This window comes from Zeugodacus cucurbitae, chromosome 4 (assembly GCF_028554725.1).
Source record: "Zeugodacus cucurbitae isolate PBARC_wt_2022May chromosome 4, idZeuCucr1.2, whole genome shotgun sequence".
Taxonomy (NCBI): domain Eukaryota; kingdom Metazoa; phylum Arthropoda; class Insecta; order Diptera; family Tephritidae; genus Zeugodacus; species Zeugodacus cucurbitae.
Genome location: NC_071669.1, coordinates 72,342,731 through 72,370,159, shown reverse-complemented (window position 1 = coordinate 72,370,159; position 27,429 = coordinate 72,342,731). Strand labels below are relative to the sequence as shown.

At 34.7% G+C, this 27,429-nt stretch overlaps 3 protein-coding genes across 3 annotated transcripts; 1 reads left to right on the top strand and 2 right to left on the bottom strand.

Moving 5' to 3' along the window:
* Positions 1–694: 694 nt before the first annotated feature.
* On the bottom strand, positions 695–21,339 carry LOC105211890 (uncharacterized). The gene is made up of 2 exons (XM_011183570.3): positions 20,251–21,339; positions 695–4,427 (listed from the first exon to the last, which is right to left on the bottom strand). The coding sequence occupies exon 2, from the start codon at positions 4,189–4,191 to the stop codon at positions 2,425–2,427; it is 1,767 nt and encodes a 588-aa protein (XP_011181872.2). The 5' UTR covers positions 4,192–4,427; positions 20,251–21,339; the 3' UTR covers positions 695–2,424.
* A 330-nt stretch (positions 21,340–21,669) lies between these two features.
* Positions 21,670–22,391, top strand: LOC105211953 (MIP18 family protein galla-2). The gene is made up of 2 exons (XM_011183672.3): positions 21,670–21,879; positions 21,951–22,391. Exons 1-2 carry the CDS (start codon positions 21,759–21,761, stop codon positions 22,298–22,300), a joined length of 471 nt encoding a protein of 156 aa, XP_011181974.1. The 5' UTR covers positions 21,670–21,758; the 3' UTR covers positions 22,301–22,391.
* On the bottom strand, positions 22,314–24,063 carry LOC105211946 (mitochondrial inner membrane protein OXA1L). The gene is made up of 4 exons (XM_011183662.3): positions 23,876–24,063; positions 22,820–23,764; positions 22,647–22,764; positions 22,314–22,582 (listed from the first exon to the last, which is right to left on the bottom strand). The coding sequence occupies exons 1-4, from the start codon at positions 23,942–23,944 to the stop codon at positions 22,401–22,403; spliced, it is 1,314 nt and encodes a 437-aa protein (XP_011181964.2). The 5' UTR covers positions 23,945–24,063; the 3' UTR covers positions 22,314–22,400.
* Between the last annotated feature and the right edge of the window lie 3,366 nt (positions 24,064–27,429).

Below are 27,429 nucleotides of genomic sequence, written 5' to 3'. Positions count from 1 at the left end.
GCATAGACTTTGATTTTGAGTTTCTCTCTTTTGTATAAATATAATATGTATATAATAATAATTTTGTCATACTTGTACATCTGGATTCATTACAAGGTTCACAATTTTTCGTTTCCTCATTCAATTCTCTTCTTCTTGATATATGTTTGTATGTATGTATGTATGTATATGTCAGGATAATGTGCAAACTTTAACCTTAAATGTTAATTTCACTTTTTTGTACGCGACTTATTCTATAAGACTTTCAATGCTTACGCCAATTTATTGGTAAGTGTGTAGGTATGTACTCGTATGTATGTGTATGTATTATGATATAAGAAATCTAAGATTATTTTGGTACATATGAGTTGCATCAGTTCAACTGTATTTCTCTTTTTACTCATTCTCTTAAAACAAAACAAAAACTATGCGAATAGAGAACATTTACATAAATAATAAAACACGTAAGTACAAATTAATTAAAATTTCAATTCAAATACAATTATTAATTAAGTAAAAAATTATGCACATATCTCTTGCTTATTTCGAGAATGTCATAACTCAAAAACACAGATTTTAGTTTGGTGTACAAAAATAACACTCTTTGCACACTCTGCTGCTTCACCCTTCAAATATTATTCTTCTTTTCTTCTCTCTTCAAATAGTGTTTATTTAGAATAAACAAGCGGTATGTACAAATACTGAAACGTAGTGAGACATTAACACTTTTTATGATTTTCATGTTTCGCTATTGATTTTAACAATAATCAGCATTTAAGCTTTACTTTGTTACAGTTATAAGAAAGAAGTAATACAATTCCAAAAATCACTAAAAATCATAATTAACAACGCGATCTTTTCTTGAAAAGTGGCAAAAAATATATCCGCATATATATTTATATTTGATATGTTTTCCGAGCGATATATGAGGCCCTTTTCTCGACCGTCTGTAAAAACTGTTTTTAGTTTATTGTTTCACATTGTTTGGCCCCCTACATTTCAGTAACGACAATCAATTAAAATATTATGCCAAATAATTGAGTATTTATGTTTGAAAGGAACGAATTAAATTACAGTAAAACGAAAAAAACGCCAACGAACAGTAACTTAACGGTACTTAAGAATTTTTGTAGTGAGCATTAATTCAACCTTAGAGCTTACTCAATTTCTTTTTGGAGACCATGAAATCGGTCTAATCGGTATCTCAACAGTGTAAGTGGCGCTCCTGTTTAGAGTATAATTAACAAACTGAAAGCAATCAAGTGTCTCAATCTCAAATATTTCGATTAAAAAGTTTTTTATTTAATAATTCAGTACTTCAATAGAAAGATGAAATATTTTTCAGCAATTTTTAAAATATAGCATCAGTTTTTAACTCAAGAAATAGTTCCAATTTGGTATATTTTTTTCCCTAGAAACTTGAACTTGTACAAATTGCACTTTATATTTAACATGGGTTGGTACTTTCGACTATAATGTTTGCAATTACCAAACCAGCTGTTTTTAGTTTAAATTCAGGTCACCGCAATGTTCATAGAACGTTACATGTTACATCCGGATTACTGGCAGATTTTTAAATAGGAACATATGAATACGAAAATGATTTTATAGCCTAACCGCATTTTCAAGCGATTGTCAAACCACAATATCCGTAACGCTGGGAACTACAGACAGTTTCCTCACCAGCCCGATAAGCTTAGTTCATAGCTATAGCATGATACATATGAACAGTAGATTAGAATACATGAGACACTTCCGCATAAGATCCATCATATTGTTATAAAGCGTATTTTCATATAAAAACTAAACTATTTTAATTACATTCACTAACGTACTAACATAAATACACTATATTTCTACAAAAATAAACTATATTTAATATATACCTAGGAAAACCAACTCAAACAGTTCAAGTAATTTATTTACTCTTTCTATAAAGTAAAGAATTGGTCTACGCGCGTTTTCAAGCCGTTACTCACAATTTCCGTACGCAAAATATGTACGTAACACCTAACAGGCGAATTGCCTACGTTTGCACATTGTCAATGATATCCATTTACACATACATAATGTGTGTAAATAATTTGATTTTAAATTTTGATGCTAAACATTTGCACTAGATGATATGAAATTTGTGCACAACGGTCACTAATATTTAAAGAATAAATATTTGATTTAAATTTGCTTTTTACATGATTTATTATGTTTGTTTGTTGTTATTCACTATATTTTACACGTTCACACATTGGAATATAGTATTATACATAAGTTATTTACTTTATTTGTAATGCACACATTTGCACAGATCCTAACTAAAAGCAATTTCTCTTATACATATAATTCTTAAATAAAAATTAAAAATAAAACGTAAAACACAAAAAACTTAAATGTATTATGACAAATGTACTTGTGTGTGTTTAAATTTATTTGCACGCCTTAATGTTACTATCTGTAGCTCTTAAATTTAGTGTAGTCAGTCGGGTGGGGTGATGTCTGCTGCTTGGCGGCGGCGGCTTGCAGCAGTGCGAATGTTGATGTGGCAGCAGCCGCGAAGTGCCTTTGCGCCTTGGCCAGATACATCTCCCAAAGCTGTTGCACTTGCTGGGGGTTGATCAAATGCCAGGCGTACAGGAACTCCACATCGTCGCTGGTCATAATGTCATTGAGCAAATTGTCACAATCCGGTTCGTAGAGTATGTATTGGTCGGCGTTCGTAATGGCAATGCTGAGGTTCTGCGCCAAAACACCCGTTATGTGGACATCGTCGATCCAAAAGTAGGTCGACACCTGCGCGGCGTTGTATAAAGCTAGCACCACATCGGGCGAATAGATGATGGCATAGCCGGGACAGTATGGCGGATAGTAGCGGCCCGGGAACTCGCGCGCCGTAACGCGCCATTTCGATCGGTAGCTACGTTTGACCATTGCGTTGATGGTGGTTTTGCAGAGCAGCAGGTCGCGTGGATGCTGGAATATCATTTGTGCAGCATTGAACTGGGTGGCATTGGTTTGTGAGTGCGCAGCATTAGCATCGGCGGCATTTCGTACACTGCTACTGCTACTCGTACTACTACTGCTACCGCTACCGCTACTACTAGTGTCTACAATAGTATTGTTCTCGAAAGCTTTTCTATCATTATCGGCGGTATGTTGTAGAGATATGGCAGCACTGGCTTGAACATCAGCAGCAGCAGCGGCAGCAACATTTTCCAGATCACCGCTCACAGTAGCGCGCTCCAGGTAGATGAGCAATTGTGGTGTGTTCACGTAGACATCGTCATCGACCTTGATGAGAATTTGCGCTTGCGCACAGTTATACAGAAACCATTTGAAAGCCATCACATGCTTATAGGTCATATTGCGGTAGCTATCCACAAAGGAACCCTGCACGATGTCACCGTTTTCGAAATTCTCACGCTCTATATCCAACTGCAGCGCTTCACTGTCGACGTTGCCGACCAAGAAGATGATCCGCAACGGCATTACGCCATTCACTGGCGGCAACTGTTCGGTATTGCCCCACGTCTCGCGTATTAGACGGCGCTTCTCCTCATTGGCCGGCGCCGAATGCACTAATATTAGTGCCTGCACATCGCGACCACAGGCTTCCTGGCTTATAAGGTACGTGAAGTCATGCAGATCGATTAGTTTTTCGAAGTCATCCGCTGGAAAACTATACTCTCTCGCATTGCCTGTCGTTGTGGTTTGTACCTCTGCAGTATTCTTTAGTGTTGCCGCTGTGACTAACGGCGAGGGCGTACTCTTAACTGAGCTGACACTGCGCAAACTCGTCGTTTGCCCTTTAATTAGTTGTTGATGGCTAGTACTAAACCTACTACTACTACTTCTACTACTGCTACTGTGGCCACTAATGTGAAGACTGTCGTCCGCTTTCCGCGTTACTTTGGCAGCGATTTCGTTCGCTTCGGCGCTATCGGCTAGTAGATGTTTACCGGCGTATAGCTGTTGTTGTGCAATGGCATTGCGTACCGCTAAACCTCTTCGCCAGACTGGGTGTTGTTCGACTTGCGGTTGGTGTTGTTGCTGGCGTTGTTGGTGTAGTGGCAACGCGTAATCTTCGAGATCGATGTTTTGCCCCGCACCACTGCCGTCGTATTCGACACTCAGCATAGCCGGTTCCTGCATTCGCCATATTACAACGCAGACATTCAACAATACTATTAATCCCCATAAGGGACGACGTTCCAACATGTCCAGCACTGCCCGGCACCTACTCCGGGCATAAATTTCGGCGCGTCTCAAATAATGAAGACGTTGTTTTGGAAATATGCTCTAGCCTTTTTGTGAGTTTTGTTCAATTTCAACTGTGTGCCGTTGTTAGCATTGGAAATGTGGTGTGATGATTTGTTTCTGCAGGTGTCAGTTGATTTCTCAAAGTCAACCGTTAAGTCTCCATGCACTGTCCTTTTGGGTCATTGAAGAAATATCTGAAATTAAGAATTAGCACAAATAGGGTTAAATACAAATATGATCAAAAATATTTTAAATATTGTTTTTTTTTAAGTTTTCAATATTATTCGTAGTTTTGCCAAACCAAAGTAAAATAAATGTAGCCACCCAACTAAAATGTTTTAAAAATATCAAAAACTTCAAAACATCATTAAACAGTTGCTAACCGAAAATAATAATTTAGATCTCAGAGCTCCGATATTGAATTTTCGTTTAGAGTTTACGTAAAGTGTACCTTAATAATTTCAACAGTGCTACGTATAATTTATTATACCAAGAACTGCTGCTAATTTATATTTTATCCGAAGGTGATTCATTAGACCCTTGACAAAATATTTGGAATTTGTTTCTTTATTTTTTTTTTTGTACAGCGTTAATGACTATAATTACTAGAATTAAATAAAAAAATTTTCATTGATGCTGAATAACACCACCTACTTTCTCCTCGCCCCACCCACTTCGTCACATTTAGTTACATAGAAGTGATTGAAGTCAGTCCGGAGATAATTCTTCGAATTGACTTTTGAAGCTAACTACAAATGATTAGAAAATAAATAGAGAACACATCGTGTCTAGCAGCGTCTGTTCGTGAACAACCTCAACTTTCCACTTGGGTCCAAAGCTGAAAAATCCTACCCAAACAAATTCATATAACATAGACTTGCGACAAAATCGGGGACTTAGATTTCAACAACAATGGTTCACCAAACTTTTGGACAAAAAATTATTACCAAAACTAGTGAAAATTTCAGACACCTCAGAGCCGAGGTTATTAACTTATTTGGAATATTTTCGTCCCTTTCAAGTTTTCAACCATTATGTCACTGGAAGAATTCCGGTCTGATTGCAAGGAAGACGAAATAATCAAGTAATTTAAATATAAATTTTTTATAATGTTTTATAGCATTCACGTACTTTTTTGCATCATTGTTTGGAAAGTAAAAATACTTTTGTATATATTTGTATTTTGTATCCACCCTGTATGTATATATGAGAGTTTGTGCAAATACAAATGCTCTACTCAAAAATACCTTACAGTAACATTAGCAATCATTTAATATTTACTTAACAACTTTGAATTGTGGAATAATTATCCGACACATCCTTTCATACATATTTATCGCAAATAAATAGTGGGAGTGCACAGCGAACGAACACTTTTCTTCTTAAAACCGGCTGTTGGCAAAATAAAACTTGGCGTGGCCATGAGTGTGCATGGAGGAATCAAAACAAAAAGAACATCAGGCAGAAAAGCACAAGATCAAATCAAGCGCCAGCATCGTCAAACTCGCACACACTCTCGTGTACATATGTATGTGTACGCGAAGGGAATGCACAACAATTTCAATTCAGTGTCAAAGTCAAATGGAAGAGATTATATCGCGACGACAGCGGCGACAAAACAATAGCATACAACAGCTTCGCAAATAGCAACAACAATCAGCGCAAATTTAATAGCAACAATCAAAGCAACAGTACCCGCACTAGAACTAGAACTATGTGAACTATCAGGCGAATAAGCTATTAGAGAAGAATGCTCAAGCTCATGTAATTGCAGATGTATGTTGGAGTGTGTATGATGTGGGAGTCCACAAAAGTTCTGTGAATGAATATATGTACATATGTAAATGAACGGTTTATTTCAGAAACATCACTTTTGATCACTAGCAATGCGAAAAACATCAGGTTAGGCTAGGTTAGGTTCTCTCAATGGGAGAGCGCATAGTGTCACTTTCGCTACTCACACGCTCCATTCAATGATGCCTAAAACAAGTGGGCGTGGTTGCACGACAACAAAGACGGCTGAACAAAATTAAAAAAAATATTTCACTATTTTTAGTTTATTCAACATATTCAATGCCAGAAAATAGGCATTAGAAAGCACAACAACTGCAGCTTGTACTAGTTATTTTTACACATTTATGAATGGCATTTAAATGATGCTACGTCGTAGTACCGGTAGTTGCACTTCAAGGTCGAATCGTACAGGTGTTTCTGTAGCGGCTATCTTTGTTTGTCAATGGATATAGATATAAAACTCATTATTGCACTCATCTCGCATATATCCAAATGGCAACTGTAAAAATAGCAACACAATCGTAAAAAAAACATTTCCAACTGACAGCAGAATTCGCTCACGTTAAACATACATACAATGCATTCCATACAAACGACATATACAGATGTTCATATCAAAAGACTAAGCGCCATCAAGTGCGCACAATAACCGCGTTCGAATAAATACAATTTCTTTTTGAGAAATTCCACATTTATGTATATGTTTACATATGTGTTATACCTGAATTCTTACTTATATATAAAATATACATTATATATATTGTAAATATATATATTATGTGCACATATGTGAATATTTTCTATAAGAAACTGTGCGTGGGAACTTGGCCAAGTGGAGGCAGTCGAGTATGTCAACAAGGATTAACGTATGAGTATAAGACTATCCATTAACGTCAAACAAACTCTGCGGGGAAATTTTAACCAATTGACATAAACCTTTGTATGGATGTATAATTACTCAAGTGCATGACAGTTAAGCAGCTGTATGCATAACAGCTATGCTCGGGTTATGGTTTAACTGAATCACCAACTTGTTGCTGTGAATTTACTTTTTTACGCTGAATTTGCTTCATTGGAGACGATCATATCTAAATTTAAACTGAAAATACATAAAAAAATAAATTTTGGAAAGTCTCCAAATTTTTGCATTTTTATTGTGAATTTCGATACATATAATTATAATAAAGCAAAGAAATTTAAAAAAATTAACATTCTAAAGTATTTTTTCAAATTTCTGAAACCTGTTATTCAATCTTACAAAATAAAAGAGTTTTTACAATTTTTTCGGGAAGTGTTCCAATTAAGGGGTTATATACAGTTAGGATTTTCAAAAAATCGATTTTTTTTTGCGTTTTCTTAATTTATATACATATATCTGAGTATACACACACAAAATTTCAAGTCTATCCGACGAATATTTTCGTAGTTATAGACACATTAGTGAAGGCGCGCCGACTACATGTAAAGTGCTTTCAAAACTTTAATCTCGTTTTTCTCGAAACGGTGTTTTCAAATTCGGTGAGCAAGATTTCTCAGAAACGGCTGAACCGATCGGTCTGAAATTTTTACACAAGGTTCTTAAATATATTTTTTAGTAATTAATCGAAGGATTTCTCCAATCGATGAAAATTTCTCATTTTTATAAACAACCTTTTGCTTTGAGTAGCCGCCATTTTGTCAAAAAAATTTTTTTTTGCTGATTCCTTCGATCAATCACTAGATTATTTAATATTAATGAAATTTATTTGGTTTTTGCATTTTAGATGATCCATTCCAGAGATATCATGCTCACCGCAAGAGGCCTTTTTTTTGCGGACCTCTGCAAAATTGGCAATATCAACGTTCCCGATAATTATTTTTGGCAATAAAAAATATGTGAATATAGGTTAAGGTTGTCATAATATAGTTGTCAAGTTTCAAATCAGTAAACTAAATAGTTTGCTTAGAAAAAATTCTTGAAAAATGCCTTTTGTCGACCTCCTTTCCTATATACAGTTATAACCCCTTAAGTAAGTGTTTTGTTGTTGTGCTAATTTATAATTTCAATTCAATAATTTATATAGTAAAATAATTAGTGTAGCGAATCGATAACCTTAATAGCTTAAAGCAGATTAAGTATTAGATTTGCTTAATAAATAATAATTTCCTATTTAATAACTCTGCAAAACGTAATTAAAATGGTTTATTTGCATTTCCATACATATGTGCACCCACTTCACTACTGATATGCAAAAATAAATTTCACATAGGAGCTTATCAGCACATAAAATGTAAATTTCGCTCTTATTTAATAAAAAAAAGCATATATATATTTAGGTATGTATGCATGTACATAAGTATGTATATAAATATTATTTCGACCGTATTTTTCATGTGATGAACGGCTGATCGGCCAATAACACACTTTTTACTTATCTAATTATTAAAATTTAATTCTTTAACAAATTTATTATTTAATACATTTATTTCGAAGGCGACTAACCCAAGTGGTGTGCATACGTCAAGGCCCATTTGAGTCCACAATAAAAATATTAACCCAGTTCTTATTTCTACGGCACGCAATCATTATAAATTTATATTTTCCAACCCACAAATGTTGAAGTACAAGTGATGTCAATGATCGCCGCTTAAATATAATTTAAATTCTTATATTAATATTCAGCGTACACAACACACGCACCCTCACGGCGTGACTCAGAAAGCTGATATGTGGAACTCTTTATATTTAAAAACTGAAATTTATACTTGATATGTTTTTTATTGTATTTTTGTGTTATTCCTTTTGTATGATTTGTTATGATTTTTTGTTTAAGAAAAGAAAAAAAAAAAACAATATAATTTTTCGTCTTAAATACAGATTTATTTACTGTTAACATATATTTCATATTTTGTTTTTATTCTGAGTAAAATTCCTCACTGACTCAAACTTTATTTTAAGAACATTTTATCGCATCAAATAATGCAAAACCGACCTATACTTATATTAAGTGTGTGGTAAGATTCAAGTTTTACCCATATATGGTGTTTCTACGCAAGCCAAGAGGGGAATTATGTCACACAATCGGAATTGAGAGGATAGTTGTCCATATTTCGGCGCAGTGATACGAGAAACAAACAGCAAATTCAAGCGAACAAATACTCTGAGCGTTTTGAAAAGCTAAATCTAAACTTTATAAAGAAGAAAATATAAAATAAAATTAAAAATAATTTTATGATCTCAAAGAAAACAAAGGTCGCACTGCAAACCTATAATTATATTTATCTATCTCATAGTTATCCAGAAAATGCTGGGAAGACATCTTCTCATCTCAGCTACAATGAACAAACTCAGTAAAAAATAATTAAAAACATTAAAATTAGCGAAATCTCATTAATCAATGTTTTCCAAAAACGGAAATTACATTGAAACTTAGAAAAGCTTTGCTTACTTTCTTAATTATAATTAGATCTATTTTCACTCACTTCATTTCGGCCCAACTCTTTGGCGTTTCGTTCATTCACCCCTTCAACCCACAGTTATCAACATCCCGCACCTTTGAGGGTTTGTGACCAACTTTAATGCCTGCCTTTTCTTTTGTATGCAAATAACATAGAAATTCACACGTAACGCGAAGTGTGTAACGCGAAGAATACAACCAAAACGGTTCACTTCACACTCTTGACCTTTAATGAACTGACTTAGCCACATAAACACCAGGCTGACAAACTACCCTCCAGTCGGCGTGTCTTCGGCGAAGTTTGCGTGCGTGTTTCAAAAAATGAAAAAGAAAAGTTATGGTCGCGTAAAGGCTCACAAGACTCACCCTAAAAATACACCAATTTTCATTCTGCGAGACTATTGATTCATAGTACACCCTCCTACAAAGACGTTAGGCACAACGTTGGCCTAGCAACTAGTCAAACATGCCCTTATTCCGCTGCCCTGCAAATGACATGGTAAACATGTAAGAGGAGACAAACAAGCATTGTGCCGCTCAAAAGAAACGATTGCAATTGCAAAGTTGTTAAGTGGTTTTTGAACATTTTAAGAGCTCACTCAATCCCTCTGCAAATCTATCATGCTCCCTATAACGCTACTTAACTTGAGCTCTCCCACGAGCGTGATATCTTCAAAATCACAATGTAGCGGACTCCGATCTATTTAAAGACTGCCTTTACAGCAGTATTCTGTACTTTAACCAGAACGGTCTCTTTTTGGGATGATTCACTCGAGCAATTCGTATATAAGAGTTTTCCGAACGCGTCACAAAATAAAATGCAGACCCATCTTTTTAACGAGATTTTTTTATTTACTACTATTCAGTTTAATTGCTCTATAAAATTAAATTAGTCCAACAGTGGATTAGTTTTATTTGCCTTATAAAACCCTTTACGCAAATGAAATTATTTAATGCAAAATATTCCGTTATTTTTATGACTAATATGAAGCATATGTGACACTCTCAAGTGCTAATAAAGTTCGGGGCAACCGATTTATAGATCCTGTTATCTATTAGTCATACAGTCACAAACGTGATAAAACAACGCTTTCGAATACAGCTCTCTACTTTAAACGTATTCGATTTGCCGTGTACTCGTATGTTTGGTGGGTGTAATATTTTCCAAATATGAAAGTTTTATCAGGAAAATGCTTTTGAATTATTACTAGATAGAAACCCGTAGTAAATTATAGGATTGTTTACGCCTGTAATACAAATATACATATTATTAAAGACTATTTTCATACATACATTCGGATACGATTGATAAACACGTATTGATGTCCATACTATATATTACATGATTCTAGTAGATAAATCTTAACCCTCAATTATGGCAGAAAATAAAAAGATGAAATATTCCAAAACGACTTGACAAGAAAATAACGGTAAATCGTAAGTAGTGTATGTTTCTTCCGCCTAGATTTGCAAATACATCTGAATTGACTATATGACCATCAACTCAAAAATCAAGTAGCCTAATAAGTCAAGCATTATAATTTATACAATTTGCTTGCAATGTACTTCCAAACTCATTTTAAAATCAAAAAAATGTATGTACCTCTATATATAACGGCTATTCATAGCGACAACTGTGTACTCTGCTCTGGTTGGATTGAGATCCCATGTCTTTTGGGATTGGGTGTGTCTTCTTCGAAAACATGGAGAAATACATTCCCTTATATGATAACAGAGATGAAGATATTGAGAAACGCACTGTGGCCTTATTTTATTGCGCACCACCTTATACAAATTTAAATAAGTACGTACGTCTATTGTTTACTAAAATTGCATCGTACACAATGACGCATAACTTGCAACTTGCTATTGCATACAGACAAGCAGCTACAACAACAATAAGTGTTAGCAACTCCAACACAAAAGCATAAGTTAAACTTGCCACAAAGCGGAAACATTCCAACCCAAGTCCAAGGTTGCATTTTATCGAAAAAATACAGAAACCGTTCACCGACAAAATAATTTCTTACTAGACACACACACCTACATGCAAGTGTGTTGTCAATTCCATGATATTATTGGCCACCCAACCACAAACTTACAAATGCGCTTGAGAAAGCAATGAGCTGCAAAACTTGGGCTTATGCCAAAACAATAGTTCTCGATTCAAGGCATATATTAATAGACATATATTAGATATTAAATATGTATATTTACAATCATATGCGTATGCAGTTACAATTTCAGTTCTTTGTAAATTATATAAAAATTCGGGAGAATAATCTCAACACTGTCTCTACTTCCTCTCTATATCCTTCTCTCTGATATTCGAGCAAATTAAATCAATATACTTTATATTAACATGCGTTGGATCCACAACCACATTTTGGACTGACAAATCTGTGTATCTTCTCCTCTCTTCAATCACGCTCCAAATTTGAGTGTGCCTCTGTGACATCAGACAGCAATAGATAAGCAGTTTGAAGTTAAAATCAACAGATATTGCAAATCAATATAAAAATTTATTTACTTAATCGTTAAAAGATAATTTTATTTGCTTATGTGAAGGTTGTGTTCGAAGCGCACTTCACGCAGAATTTAACAATTAACACCTGCCGGATATAACCGCGTGATAATATTTAGCAATATCCAAATAAACAAGCACATAAACGAAAACATTTTTTTAATCGAATAAACACGAAAATAGATATATATAAATAAAAAATAGTATTAATATAAATCGCACTTACAAATTGAAATAGTGAGAAAAAGAATTAGTGGAGAGAAAAGTCATTTGACAAATAAGGAAATAATATAGTTGGTTAGGGGGTATATGATTCCAAACATAGCAAGAGGAGACTTCAAATTGTGTATTCAACTCTTGCAACGTATTTTAATTATTGGATTAACTATTTTTTTAAGAAAAATATACATACCTCAATGTATAAAAAAAGCTTCGAAAGAGTAATATGAACGGTTACATCCGAAATGAACATTAAAATTATAAAGTACCTTATTGAATAATATATATAACATCTTGCTACTAAATCATTGAATTCTCTCTTAAAACCGCTGCTGACAATAACATCCATTGACTGTTCTTACGAAAGTGCCAGTTTAACCTATAATATCTGTATTTGGCTGCGAAGCTTTCATGACTTGAAAGTGTGATTGGGAAGATGTGGGGAGGATGAATACAAATATTCAAATTTTTAATATAGACCAGATTAAATGGTGGTCAAATATTAAAAATTTAAAGGCTTCAAATAACTTTTCAACTGATTTTGTTTTGGTGCAATTTCGACTGTATCAAAAAACTATGGAATTTCGGACCACCCTTTCGCCATGCAAAACATACATTGTTGAGAGATGTAAAAGAGTGACGTTTGTCAGCAAACCGACTAGACGACTTTCATAACCACTTACGACTCACAACTTCCAACTGCAATATCGTCCTCGTCATCATTAAATTTCGCCGGCTAGCAAACGGAAACTCTCACAAAGCGCTGGATATAAAAAATGTACGATAAGTGTATAAACTCGGATATGGCAGGAGAGGCGGCGTCGGCATTATTCATGGTATATAGTATATAAATGAGCAAATAAATATGTAAATAATGGCAATAAATATGGCATGTGCGTGCGTGACTGAGTCGCTTCATAATAAAATGAATAAAATGAAAATTGCATATGACGCCCAAACGCCAAACGACGAACGACGGACGCATACAGGTGTATTCACGCAATTCTTTACACACAAAGATACAACGAAGCAAATGTAAAATCGTATGACTTTTAGAAAGGAGACTGTGCGTGGGCAAAACACATTCCCTATCCTTGTCTTCTTCTTATATACACTTGTACATGTGGTTATATTTAGTTGCACACATACTGTAATGTGCAGTTTGCAGCGAAATTACTTTGCAAAATGTGCCCCCAAGGCATCGATTGGCACCGAGGCATTGTCGCAAAGGCGCAGCGTTGCAACAAAGTAGTAATACATATGCAAATACACAACAACAGCATGTGCGTGTGTGTGTGTGTGTGCGAGTGCTGGCAAGCAAATGGATCTACATAAAAGCGCGTTTAACCTTTGACGTCTTCGTAGGAAACTGTAAATGCGCAAAACTTGCATATTTGCCCCTTTCACTGCCACACAAGTGGCCTGCAGTCATACTCGGGCGGGCACTTCAACACACACACACACACATACTGATGTGCGTATATGCACACAATGTGTCGCCTGATGACACTGGCGCATCCTTCAGCTATCTGAAATTAGTATTTTTACATCTATGACTGACTGGCGTTTCCTCTTGACTGACACAAGTCGCACAGCGAGCTCACGCAAGCAAACACAGCACATACATGTGTATGCATACGATAAGCAGCAACAAAGGAATTCTTATATACATACATACATACATACAAAATTCGATATATTCATATTGCACAAATGTAGCCATATGGGCATGACCAACAGCGCATACATGCATGTAAAGCGACATATTTACGAGCATATAAGGGACTCTCGAAGGCATGCCTCTATATGGCACGGCATAACGGCTGGTCTATGTACATCGGAGACACCCATAAAAATCCCATTGCACACGGTCTTCCTTCGTTGCCATTCAACAACCCAACGCCGTCTATATTAATACACACACACACACATTAACAATATATTAACATATAGTATATTTACATAATTGCATATAAACATACATAAACACATAGAGATGTATATATGTATATGTTTGAGTACATAGCACATTCATAAATTTCAAGTAGTCCACTTAAATGCATGCAACACAATCAACACGAGGACACGAGGCGTGTACGAGTAAATAGAAACGATATTTTTAAATGTATGCTGTTGAATAATGCTCGTGTCTGTTCGGATTTAATTTTTAATTTCTTTGATTTTAAATATTTCTTCAGGACTTTTATTTGAATTAGAACAAAGCCGTTTGACCTTTTGACTTATGACCCACAATTCAGTATCATCGTAAATATAGGATAAACAGTAAAGGATATTCTAGCATTGCCTACAATTAGGCGCTATTATGTAATGTAAGTCACAACTCACATTTCAACTAAGTTACTAACCGACCCCGTGTATAAGAATAATCTAGAGGGGCAGTTGTAGAGGTATAAAAAATCTGCATTGTGACGATTCCCTGCTGATATCAATACATTTATGGAATTTAATTTCCATTTTAAAATAGCATTTAACTGATAAAAAGCGGTTGATGAATTGCAAATGCCATTGATATAAGACGTCAAAATATTGGAACTTATCGCATACTTAAATATATTATGCTTATTCTTCTTCATCGCCTCACTTATCAACAATGCGGTAGTACGGTACTCCTTCGGTAATTCTCAACACCCACATGATGAGCAGATAGGCATATAAAACTGCATGACGAATAAAAAAAACCCGTCACATGTATGTACCTAGGTACATATGTATGTACATACATATATTGATATTTATAACTTAAAATGCGTGTGTTAGCCGATATGCGTTATCTGGTTGTTTATTTCCGAAAAATAATCGGTATTGGTGATAAGTTCCTTGGCAAATGAAAGTGTAAACATAAACAGGGTGGTCCAATGGCGGTTTATTTACAAATAATTCAACTCAGAGATCCTCTTAACTCAGCTTACCAGCTAAACACCCTTCACATACAAAATGTAAATGAATGACACTTAATGTGTAAAAGCATGAATGCCGTGAAGCATTGCAGTCTCGACTGCATCCAATAACGCTGACTATTCCTAAATCGGAACAATATTTACATACATACATATGTACACACAAGTTGCAAGCGATTCAATTGAGATTTCACAGCTGCCAACAAATGAATTGCAATGAAAGATTTAGGTGAGTGCGAAATCAGCAACGATAGTAAACAAAATATTGGCTTTCACTTAAAATATAGTGGAATTTAATTTCCTTTATAGTTTATCGAACACACGGGTTTTTAATGAGAACAAATACAAGAAGCAATGGGAGATAAGTGTAGAAGTATTCAGCTGACTGATAAAAATGTAATTATGAATATATTTCGATTATGTATATATGAATAGCTTAACGCTTAATTATGAGTGAGCATAATTAAAATTCACATCAGCAATTATTTCCGCACACGAATGTATAGGTATGTGGGTTGAAAGTAACAACATATGTTTAAATAGCGGTTTGTGAATTCTTTTTGTCGCAACAAATTCCACTCAGCACAAATCCACTAAAATGGTGAATTAAAAATATATACATAAGTATTTATATATATATATATATATATATATATATATATATATAGTATGTATATAATTGGTTCTTACTTAAATTTAGGTTAAACTATACTTTTATCGAGCATTCACTAAAAGGAAGTTCGTGGTCTTAATATCGTTCAAATATCACGTTAAATTACTATTAGAATTCAGTATTAGATTTAGAAACTAGCTGGGAGTATTTAAAATTACAACTTGCTGCAGCTGCTTATTAAAATATGCAATTACGCGCTGTCTGAGTTTAATTTTATTTCAAATTGCCAATTCCAGTAAAACACAAGCAAAAATCAAAACAAAACGCAATAGAGAGAGTGCAGCCAACTTCAATGGTGATTCAGTCGTTCGCTTTTTTATTGAAAGCGTTCGTAACGTAACGTATTGAAAGGTGAACAGACAAAAGATGTGGAAACATTTTTTGCATTCTTCGTCTCCACATATTGGCGATTTTGCTTTCAGGTGTAAATATGTATGTGCTGTGTATTTTTAATACAATTTATAACTTAAATGTCTCGAATATATTATCATAAACATTATATGAAAGCGGCTTTGAGCGCGGTATTTTCGGATATAGCGACTTTTAAGCGAGTAGCGGTGAGAAAAGTTGGGGAAATTTTGCAAGTCCATTAAAATGTGCGTACATACAGACAGACATGCGGTAAAAGTTAACGATCGAAAATGCAATTTATTATGCGCACATTTGTGCAATTAAACGTACATATATCAAATAAAAATAAATATAAACGCGCATTTCGCATATTTTCACGAATAATGGACTGCAGTCAAAAATTACAATATGTTATAAATAAATCAAAATAAAAGGCAATAACATTCACTTTATTTGAAGATTCGTATGTTTATTTTACTGTATTGCACAAACATATGCATTTATGATGAGCTCGTATTGAAGCTTGCTTGCTAGCGTATCAGCAAATATACATGATAAGACCATATCTGATTGCTGACAGAATCTAGCGACCCCAAGCGAGGGTGAACAGACAATCTCTGATGTCCAAGTGCTCAGAAATGTTACTGCAAACAAGCTGATTGCAATTTTCAAATGTGCACAAAATAAAATATAACCCATAAACAACAAAACATTGCAGAAGTCTAGAGGAAATTATAACAAAAGAAAAAGTAAGGTGTGCAGCAAATTACCAAGGAAACCCACGTACATTAATTTACATATGTACGTATTTAAAAGTCTATTTATTACACCTACATACATACATATAGACATGCAATTATATATGCACGTATGTACATGCAATTCTACAGAAATTCGATTTATAATTATTTAGCTATAATACTAGCAGATTCCTAAAACATAAAATGAACAAATACCTGTGGAAATTACGTTTTTCTTAATTAACGGTAAGTGCAATGACGCATATTGCATTACCAGGCAAAAATAATAGAATGTAATAATGATACATATATATCAATATACATACATTCCTATATGCAATCTTTCATTATGACACCTGACCAAGAAAACTAATAATACGTAATAACCTGAAATGCAGTTTGCTTAGTATCTACTACATATCAAGCACACAAAAGACCATACATTCATACAGGAAGAGTTTGTTGGGGAAAGATTTTCTTACTAATAATACTTGTACTTTTATTATTATATAAAAAGGGGGCTTTCACAAATCCCTTATCAATTATGTGTGCGAATGTAAATTTTATATTTTATTATATATAATATTTTTATTTTTCAAATATTCTATCTAAAGCGGAAGCGTAAGCGTAAGCGCATTCTTATAAAAATCCAAGCGTGATAAGCTATACTCGTGGGTAGTAACGTGTAAGGCCTTTAAGGAAATACTAAACTACATTTCTGTTGTTGCAAACAGTTTTAAAGACTCCTGATAATACTAAGGTGACGGATTAATACTAAGGTGACGCAGATCTTCTGTTGTATATTTTTTTTATTTTACCTAATTTTTTCTTCTTCTCTTGCTTTTCATGCAATGCCACTTTGAACAGCAACTTATTCATTTATTTTAGCTTAAATTCAAAACAAATTAATTTACAACTTTTAGCAAATAAAATGTGTGTGTTGTAAATGAATTTTTAGCATTGCCGTCTGATTCATACTAATATTTTGAGCACCGCTGTATGTACAAGCGTTTGTATGCTCATTGACATTTGAGCAACTGAAGCAAGTTCGTTGATTTTGCAATGATTTAAACTTGTTTAAGTGGCATTTAGTAGCGGAATGTAGTCAGCGTGTATTTTTTATTGCCGAAACGCTTGAATTAAAGTGCAAAACGAAGAGCAACAACCGGGCCAACTACCGACCAATTTGGCTTTGCCAGAAAGCAACATGAAAAATCTCAAATAAACAACAAAAAAGCCAAGCTCAATATCATAAGCAATTACCGAAACATAAAAGCAGAGTTAAACGCCGAAAACCGTAGAATGCGAAAATTTGTCAAAAACAAAATAACAACAACTTGACACCGATTCTCACATTTCTACCTTCTATATTTCACCGTTCATTGCCCACCACATTTTTTGCCTTCTACCAACATACAAATGTACATAAATTTGTATGTACGTAAGTTTGTATATCGCTCTCTCTTAACTCGCCTTTAGCATGCACTTCACATCAAGCCGCTGCTAATATATTGGGAGCATACAACGGCCGCATGAGCGGAACTCATGCTGAACAATGAAAAATCTCTGATTGAAGTCAAAGCGCGAAAAGTGCTAATGAACTATGGGCTACAGCAGCATCTGATAAATATGAGGTAATGATTATAAAAAACTGCGTATATCTCCCAATTAAAGTGGGCTACGCATGTAGAAGAAAGTTAGACGGCAAAGCATTTCAAATTGTGTAGACAAAAATTGAATGTGTTCATGTATCCCATGAATTTGTTTGTGTCCAATGAATTTCTAATAGCGAAGAAAATGCATTGCGAGGCATTTAAAAAGTAATAAAATTAGCATAAACCATTGAGCAAGTGGCGGCTATTGTGTACAGCTCAAGAGCAAGACAAGAATTCAATTTATTTTTCATTTAGTTTCACTTTTTTTCAAATGTGTCTGTCGGCTGATTAATACAGCAACAATGTCGATGGCGATGGCGATGGCGTGTCGAGAATGCTAGACATTAACTGCAACACGCTCACACAATGCGACATCGCCGTTCAATGGGCGATGTGGTTGATGGCGTTGGCGATGGCGTTGGCGTTGTTGTCGATGGCACTGTCGCTGACGCGTTGGTGATTGTACTGATGACGATATTGATGTGTTTACCACATACAGTATAGAGCAATGCAAATGTCTGCAATGTTGACAGAAACTTGAACGATTGTAGTGCCAGCGCCTGCAACTGTGAGGGTATGCATTTCAAATGCAGTGCAATCTGTGTCTGTCCTGTGGCATTCGAAGGCGTAGTTTGCTTGCTTTATAAGTAAAATTAAACTGCGAGATGGCAATTGAAGTGGTAGCTTTGTTTGCAAATATAATTAACAAGCACCGCAACGATTGTCTTTACTCAATACTACTTACAGTATGCACATCCAACTATATGTATGTATGTAGAGCCTAATAAATGCAAGACAACTAGGCATGTGCAACAAGATACGCATTAGCTTTCACGGAATTGATAACGTAGATTTGCCCGTGAACACGAAATTCATTAGAAATTTCTTTGCCTCCGTTAATACAAATATATTAATTTCTAGAAACGGTCTTCATTTACCTCAACCAAACGTGTCCATATAAATAGTAAAACTCTAATTTCAATTGTGTTGTGTGTCATTGACAGACATATTAATATTTACACATTACGGTATATCTGCACCAGCACCAGCACACATGTCAAACAAACAACAAACAGTTAATGTTGTTAACAGTCGAACATAAGCAATTATAACCAAGTACCGAAAGGTAAGTGGAAATGATAGTCAACGGAAATAGAAAACTCAGTGAAATTAATTTCTAGATGTGAAAACATTGTCATTAATTTATCGGTGCCATCGGTGATATATAGATAATGCTTTCCCGCACGAAATTAAAATCAATTTATTATGCCGCAATTAACATCAATGAACATTCGCTCATATGCACAGACTGAAATTAATAACTTCAGGTGAAGTTTATTAAAGCCGTACATCGACAATTTTGGTTTGGTCATTAGCGCATCGTTAAATAAAGTTTTATTTTACCACACAAAAACAAAAATTAGATAATTAAATAGTAAAATGTCTATGAAACTTAATTAACATTAATTTTCTCCAATTGAATTAACTGACTTTAATTTGTCAATATTTACCACATACTAATCTGAATAGCAGAACGAATACGCCCCTTACAAATGTATGAAAGAGCATTTTGTACATACATAAATTACATATGTAATTGATTAACTTTAAAGCATAAAGTACAACACTAAAGAACAAATTTTATATTCTCCTAGCAACAGGATAAAGGGAGTGGCAGTTATCTATACAGCAACACATCAACCTACCTTTTAGGTGTTCAACAGCAGCTTTCGTTTTCAATGGCAGCAACAGCGTATTTATGAGTATAGACGGCAAATTTAAAATTCAATAAAATAGCACTAATTTAAACGAATCTCAATTATAATATTCCCGAAAATTGGTAAAGTTCAAATTTAGGTACACACAAACTTCTTCGGCACACATTAATTAATATAAAAATTTGCTGCGAGTAATGTTGACTGCTTCTGCGGTATGTATCTCCCAATCGAAAGTGTTGAATCGGCGATTATGTCAAAGGTTTCAAATCCAATTATGATGGTAATAAGTGAAAACGACTTTGTGACGCCGGTGGCAGAATGCACGGCTCCTTAAAGTTGCATCGCTGCACATATGCACATACACATACGACGGAAGCACGACAACGAAGCTGGGACAGCGCAGCGTTGGCGACTCAGTGACGCGACTTGTTTTTCTGCAAGATTTGCTTTCAATTTCTTGCTTGCACAAGTTGGCTTTTAATACGCTGCTGTTTGCTGTTTGCCGTTTTAGCCGCACTTATTTTGTTGTATTTTTCTATTATTGTTTTACTCCACACCCCCATCAAACACAAATAACACTTCCCGGTTCTTTCGTAACACTTTTTATACATTGTATAGCCAGATAATTCAAAGAGCTACTCTCTTCACAAGGACGTCGAGGGTGGAGCAGTTCACGAATAACGCGCACATAAAGGAATAACGAGTAAAAGGAAAGATGTAGAATAAGCAAAGGGTAAAAATAAAAAGGATGCTGTGTTGGCTTTCGCTTTCTTTTACTTATATATCGGAGAAATTATACTAGTGGCACCATTAAAAACACTTCACAATACTCTTTAACACATATTTGCTAATATTAAGCAATCATTATGTTTTATCGCAGAGTATTCACTTTAATTTATTCAATTTTGTATTTTCAATCAATTCTGCACATCCTTTGTAGATATACATTTTTTCAAATGTTGGGAACACCTCTTAAACCTAGCAAACAACTGTGCAAACGTGAACTCGTAAAATCGCGAGACCGTACAATGCGTCCCTCTCACGACCGTTGCCAAAAACCAAATTGAAAATGAAATCCAATCAAATTAATTCACTCAACGAAAACGCATACTTCTCTCTTTTTCACGCTCATTTACTCAAAATTGCAAGGTTGCATTATCGAAAATCTCCACACAATTTAAACAACAAACCTTAAATATAATGATTCAATATATAACAAAATATGTTTATTTATATATATATATATATATTTGTTAATTGCGAACTATAAATACTATTTTTAAGCTTATATTTTAAGTACTATAATTTATTTAGAACAACTGTTTAATAATTTCACTTATTTCGGTAGAGTTTATTTTGAAAAAGTTGGCAATATGGCTGAGAGTTTTGCAACGCAACACTGTCAAGTGTCATTATTTATTATTTCTGGAGCTGTCAAATCACACTATTTTTATTATTGAACGGAAAATAACATTTGCCTATAAAAATATTACAAAATGCCTACAGAAATCGAAAACATTAACCCAAATGTTTATGGCAAACGTAAGGAACGCGAAGTGACTGCCAACGAAGAGGATGAAAATGTGCCAGATCCATTCGATACACGTGAAATATTTGGTATGTATTTGTTTACTTTTACTTGGCGCTCGTATTTCATCATAATTTTGTCAATATAATTTTACAATTAGATCTAATTCGCAACATTAACGATCCGGAACATCCTCTCACTCTGGAGGAGTTACATGTAGTACAGGAAGACTTGATCGATGTCAATGATAGCAAGAATGAAGTAAATATTCAGTTTACACCAACAATTCCACATTGCTCGATGGCTACACTAATTGGATTGTCCATTCGTGTAAAGTTGTTGCGTTCATTACCGCCTCGTTTTAAAGTAAATGTTGAAATAACACCTGGAACACATGCATCCGAAAATGCAGTTAATAAACAACTTGCTGACAAGGAGCGTGTCGCAGCAGCGCTGGAAAATAAACATCTAGCAGAGGTTATCAACCAGTGTATCTCATCGAGAGCTTAAAGGGGTGCATGACTTATTTTCGTTTAATTTTTTGTTATATTTTACAATTTTAAGCGTGTAGTTAATAAAACTAGACAATAACAGCTAACAACACTTTATTTTAAGACTTTTTAGCTTGGACAGGGGACGTACTCGTACTTGTACTTCCGGTTGAGGGTCGTGGTTTCGTTGGATCGTATTTGAATGTCTTGACTAATGGACCCTTGCCTGCTTTGGCAAAACGAATTTCATCTAATCGTTGACGTTCTTCAAGCTCTTTGGTAATCTTCATATTTTCCCACGCTAAAAAATTAGTAAAAAATATTATGTTCATCGAGGTTCTAAGAAGATTTTCGCTGTTACTTACATTCTTTCATGCCTTTAACGAATCCTTTCTTTTTGATGGGAAGATTGTCCGGTTTATGAATTACCATTTTGTCAATTTTAAAGTAATCACGCACTGCGGGTATTCTCAACATGGCCACCTTAAAAATATACATGCATATTTTCATTATAATATATAAGCAATTTATGATTTACCTGTCCCAAAGAAATGAAATTACTGCAAGCCCAATAGGTGAGAATTGCCGCTGGGAAGTTCATGGTAAATGGGAAAATAGCTAACGGTAATGCTCGAAGAACATATTTCATCATTTGCATATTTTGCGCCGATAAACGTGCACTGTCCGTACCAATTTCGATTGTCAAATAGAGTGTAGCACTGGTAAGTAATGGCAACATGAAAGTTGGATCGGCCACAGTCAGATCGGTAAACCAGAGCAAACCGCCTTCACGCATTGACTCCACTGGGGTATTTGCCATAGCACGTAGACCCATGAAGAATGAAATGAAGAGTGGCGCTTGTGCAAGTGGTACAATCATATTCTTCAAAGGGTTAATTTGTTTCTCCCTCATAAATAACATCATTTCCTGTGCGTAACGCGCCGAATCAATGGCATTTCCACTCTGTCGTGCCTCGGTCATCTTCATTTGTAATACTTGCATTTGAGGCATATAATTGTTCAATTTCGCTGCATTCCTTTGTGCCATTATCACAAGTGGGAAAATAATTGTACGTACTACTACAGTTCCGATTGCGATAGCTCCCCACCATGGCAAATCACAGCCGATATGCAGATACTCCATGCAATTTTGTACAAAACCCACTGGTGTCCATCCACCCAGACCAATGGATGCAAATGTAGGTTCACCAGCGGCATTGAGTACTTGTGTTACTACCTCTTCAACAGGTGCGGCGGGTGCTTCGGGTATAGTAGAAAGATCTACTACTGTTTTAGATGCATCTGCTACATTTGTTGCTGCTGCATCGGCGCTTGCAAATCGTATACCACCAGGTAACAAGGAAAGCCCATTTATTGACGATGGTAATAAAAGTTGATGTTTTGTTGTATTCGTACGGCTGGCGACATTATAATTTCTCCGTTGTGTGCTGTTGATAGTTGTAGTTGCGACTTCCGGAGTAAACTAAATAAAATATAGATTTTGTTTTAATAACAAATTTACACAACACTCTTATTTATAGGTTATGTCAAATGTATGTAATTGCGGCATTCTGCATTGTGTTTTCAAACCAACCTTGTTATGCACATTCACCAAATTTGCTGTTCTCACATATCGCAAAAAGTGCACCTTTGACGACAACATATTTAATTTATAATTTTATTAAATATATTCAACTATAATACAAAACAACAACGAGATGTTTTAGTTAAACTTCGCCGATTCCGATCAGCTGTTCAAAGAGAGGGAGAAAGAGAGCTGTAGGCGCTGAGAAACTATTGTCAAAATGGGGTATGTTCAGGTGAACTCGAAGCCTGCTCACTGGCATTTCCGCGCTGAACAGTTGTTCTGTCCGCTTCCTGTCATTAGAAAGAAAATTTGTAATTTGTGCTTTGTTTGTAATAATTTAAATTAAAACTGCTATTAAATGTGATCAACTACAATTTTGTAAAGTACTTTTACTGATGATGTGTACATTTGCTTAATCATATGTATATGTATAAGGACAGTGAGATCCATCTTTTCAAACGGATATTGAAAACATTCTTCCTTCCTTCTGAAGTTTGTTGTAAAAATTAATGTTGTAATAACCAACGCACGTATATTTTTGTGCGCAGTTGAGCTGACGCGTCTCGAGCTTGTTAAAAACGTAGAATTAGTGATTTTGGAACAATTGTTTAGTAATTTGTTTTGGAGTTGCTTTGGATTAACACCGCTTTCCTTGGATGCAGTTTAAATGTTTGTATACTTTACCATAGATTACGGTAAGTGTTATTATTATTTCATTGGCACTGCAAATTTATAATTTTTGCAAATGCAGTGACCGCTTCACAGAAACCGACTATAAATAATGTTGTAGTATCTTATTCACACTGCCTTTATAGACCTAACACTTTGTCTTCTCACCATAAAAACTGTGCAACATTTCTTATTCAAATGTGTTGGCAGTGAAAGAAGTTAGTTTGCCAGTTGAGAACGTTAATAAATTTGTATCTGGCACTTTATCCATCTATCCATCCATTTATCTTGCGCGAATGAACAAATATTCCATTTAGTTTCAACAAAACTGATTTATTCGAGCAAATTCTTACAATTCTTGATAAAGCTTACAGGTTTGTACGTACTCCACTTCTTGTTATGATCAACGAGAATAAGTGACAGTGATGGTAAAAGTAATGTAGGTGGGCCGGTGCCGATTTAACCCTTTATAGCATCATGTGACAGATATGTTACAAACCCTTTTAGAGGGCACAAAACATAGAAAAATTAATTTTTCTCTTTTAAGTATGATATACCAGCACTGTCACACTCCGTATTTTTCAATTTTAAAATTCTCTGGTTTTTTATGTATTGGCATCATTTATAAAACGGTACTTTCTTTTTCGCTATGGTAAAGTTAGTGAATGCACGTGCTTGCAATTACCGAAAAGATAAAAACAAGAAAATTTTCAGTGTTTTAATAAAATATTTAGTGGAAAAGTTCAGGTACGTTCACTATTATGTTTAATTTCTATAAGATAATTCGAAAAATGTTCACTAATACAATATATAGTGAAGTTTAGGTTTGTACCATTTCTGTAACATTGAGTAATAAGGTAATAAGCAAGCGATGGCACGTTCGTCTATTTTATCACTTTTTAGACCTTGCAGTGTCTATTGCTTGGCTCTTATACAAAAGAGCTCATAAAGAAAAAAAATTAGAGGGCAGTCAGTTGTCATCTGCTGATTTTCGTTTAGAAGTTGCCACGGTGTTGTGCAAATTGGGTACAAAGTCCCCTATGAAACGAAATTCAATTCCTCTTCGTTTCAAGATACAATCTAAAAAGCATAAGGGCCCAGCCCAACATGTTCCAACTATGGCAGTTTGGCAAGATCAAGTTGGACACTGGCCGGTATGGGCAGAAAAACGAATTCGTTGCAAGCATCCAGGATGTGTTGGAGTATCACAAACGGTATGTGAAAAATGTGTTGTGACTTTATGCTACAACAAGCAAAACAACTGCTTCAAAGAATTTCACACTTCTTAAAAACATGTAAATATTCACAAAATACAAATATTATTATTGAGCTTAGAGACGTTGTTACATAACGTGACATATCTGTCACATACCCTTTTTTGTTGTTTTTCACCCAAAAAAAAAAAAATTGTTTAAACTATTAAACACGTATTTCATTTCTATCCGAAATCTATTAGAAACGATACAGTTTTTCCGTTTTTACTTAGGTGAGTTATAAAGGGTTAACCCATATTCAATTGGTAGACCAGTGACTGTTGCTTATACGGAATAAATTAGCATGCTGTCAGTTATAAAAACAAACCTACATACACATATACACGTATGTACATATATGAATGCATACGAAATTGGCGCTTGCAAAACTTTTTATACGCCTAACTGGTCATATCTATGATTTCCATCAAACAAATCGCCAAATCAGTGATGGTTGAAGATTTATGGTCGTGGACTCTTCAAATCTAACTAAGAAAAAGACAAATAGAGCAATTGCGTTTATTCGATGCATAAACATACATACATATATTTGTATAGGAGAGAGACGAGGTTCTATGTAGATTTATTGCTTTAAATTCGATCTTTTCGTTGGCTCATGTATGAGATATTTTGAATAAAGATTTGTCAGAACTTTCGCCAATATACATAAGAATATGCATATGTGTTGCAATAAAGAGTTACTGATCCTCTGTACAAATGGATGTTGTATGTTTATAAAAGCCGATAGCATTTTGTCATTTTCATTACAAAAACGAATTCAATTAAAATGCAATTTTTCATCTTATTCTATTGGCGTTTGTACAAATGTACACATGTGCATATGTCTCATTCTCATTTCTCGATGAAATATATGGCGAGTGATTGACTTGCTACTGTGGCCGTTACTAAAAATCATGAGACATCCCAAACCGTTCATGAACTTTTCTTTGTGAACTCTATTTCAGTTGAATTAAGTTGTATTAATACACTTTGGGTTGAACAAAAAATAAGTAAATTAATTATATGCGAGTTAAATTTACTCCAAAGAGAAGTGGAAAAAGACACACTAATTCAGTCATCTGTTTGGAGTTATGATTTAGTTGTTACTGCTCGTTCTCAAATTGCCTCTGCGTGCTGCTAAATTCGTGGGGTACATTTAATGAGCTTGCCTCGAGCCTTGCCAACTGTCTGGCTAACTGAACGAAGTCAAAGCAGATCTGCATTGTAGTCTGAGTTTAATTACAATTATAGAAGCATCATTGCTAAAAATATATTTATTGCTATGATTAAGTTATTGCAGAGCGTTTGAATTGAATAGATTTAATACAAATTTAGAGGATGAATATATATATGGTATACATATATATAATATGACTAATCGTTGCTGCAATAAACCTAAAAACGGTAGTTTGAAGATGACTGAAGAAATTTGTCAAATGTAGATAACACTCAGACAGTAAAACAGAATTATTGACTCCTACAGATAAATCATCTATATTAAGGGCCCAAAATATCGTGTAATTTATCATTTCAAGATAATGCGTCGGAACATCTGTTAGAACTTACCAATCCAATTAGGGTTAGATCGTCGACATAACACCCCTGACCGGATAAATTCCGTATACATCGGAGGGTAGA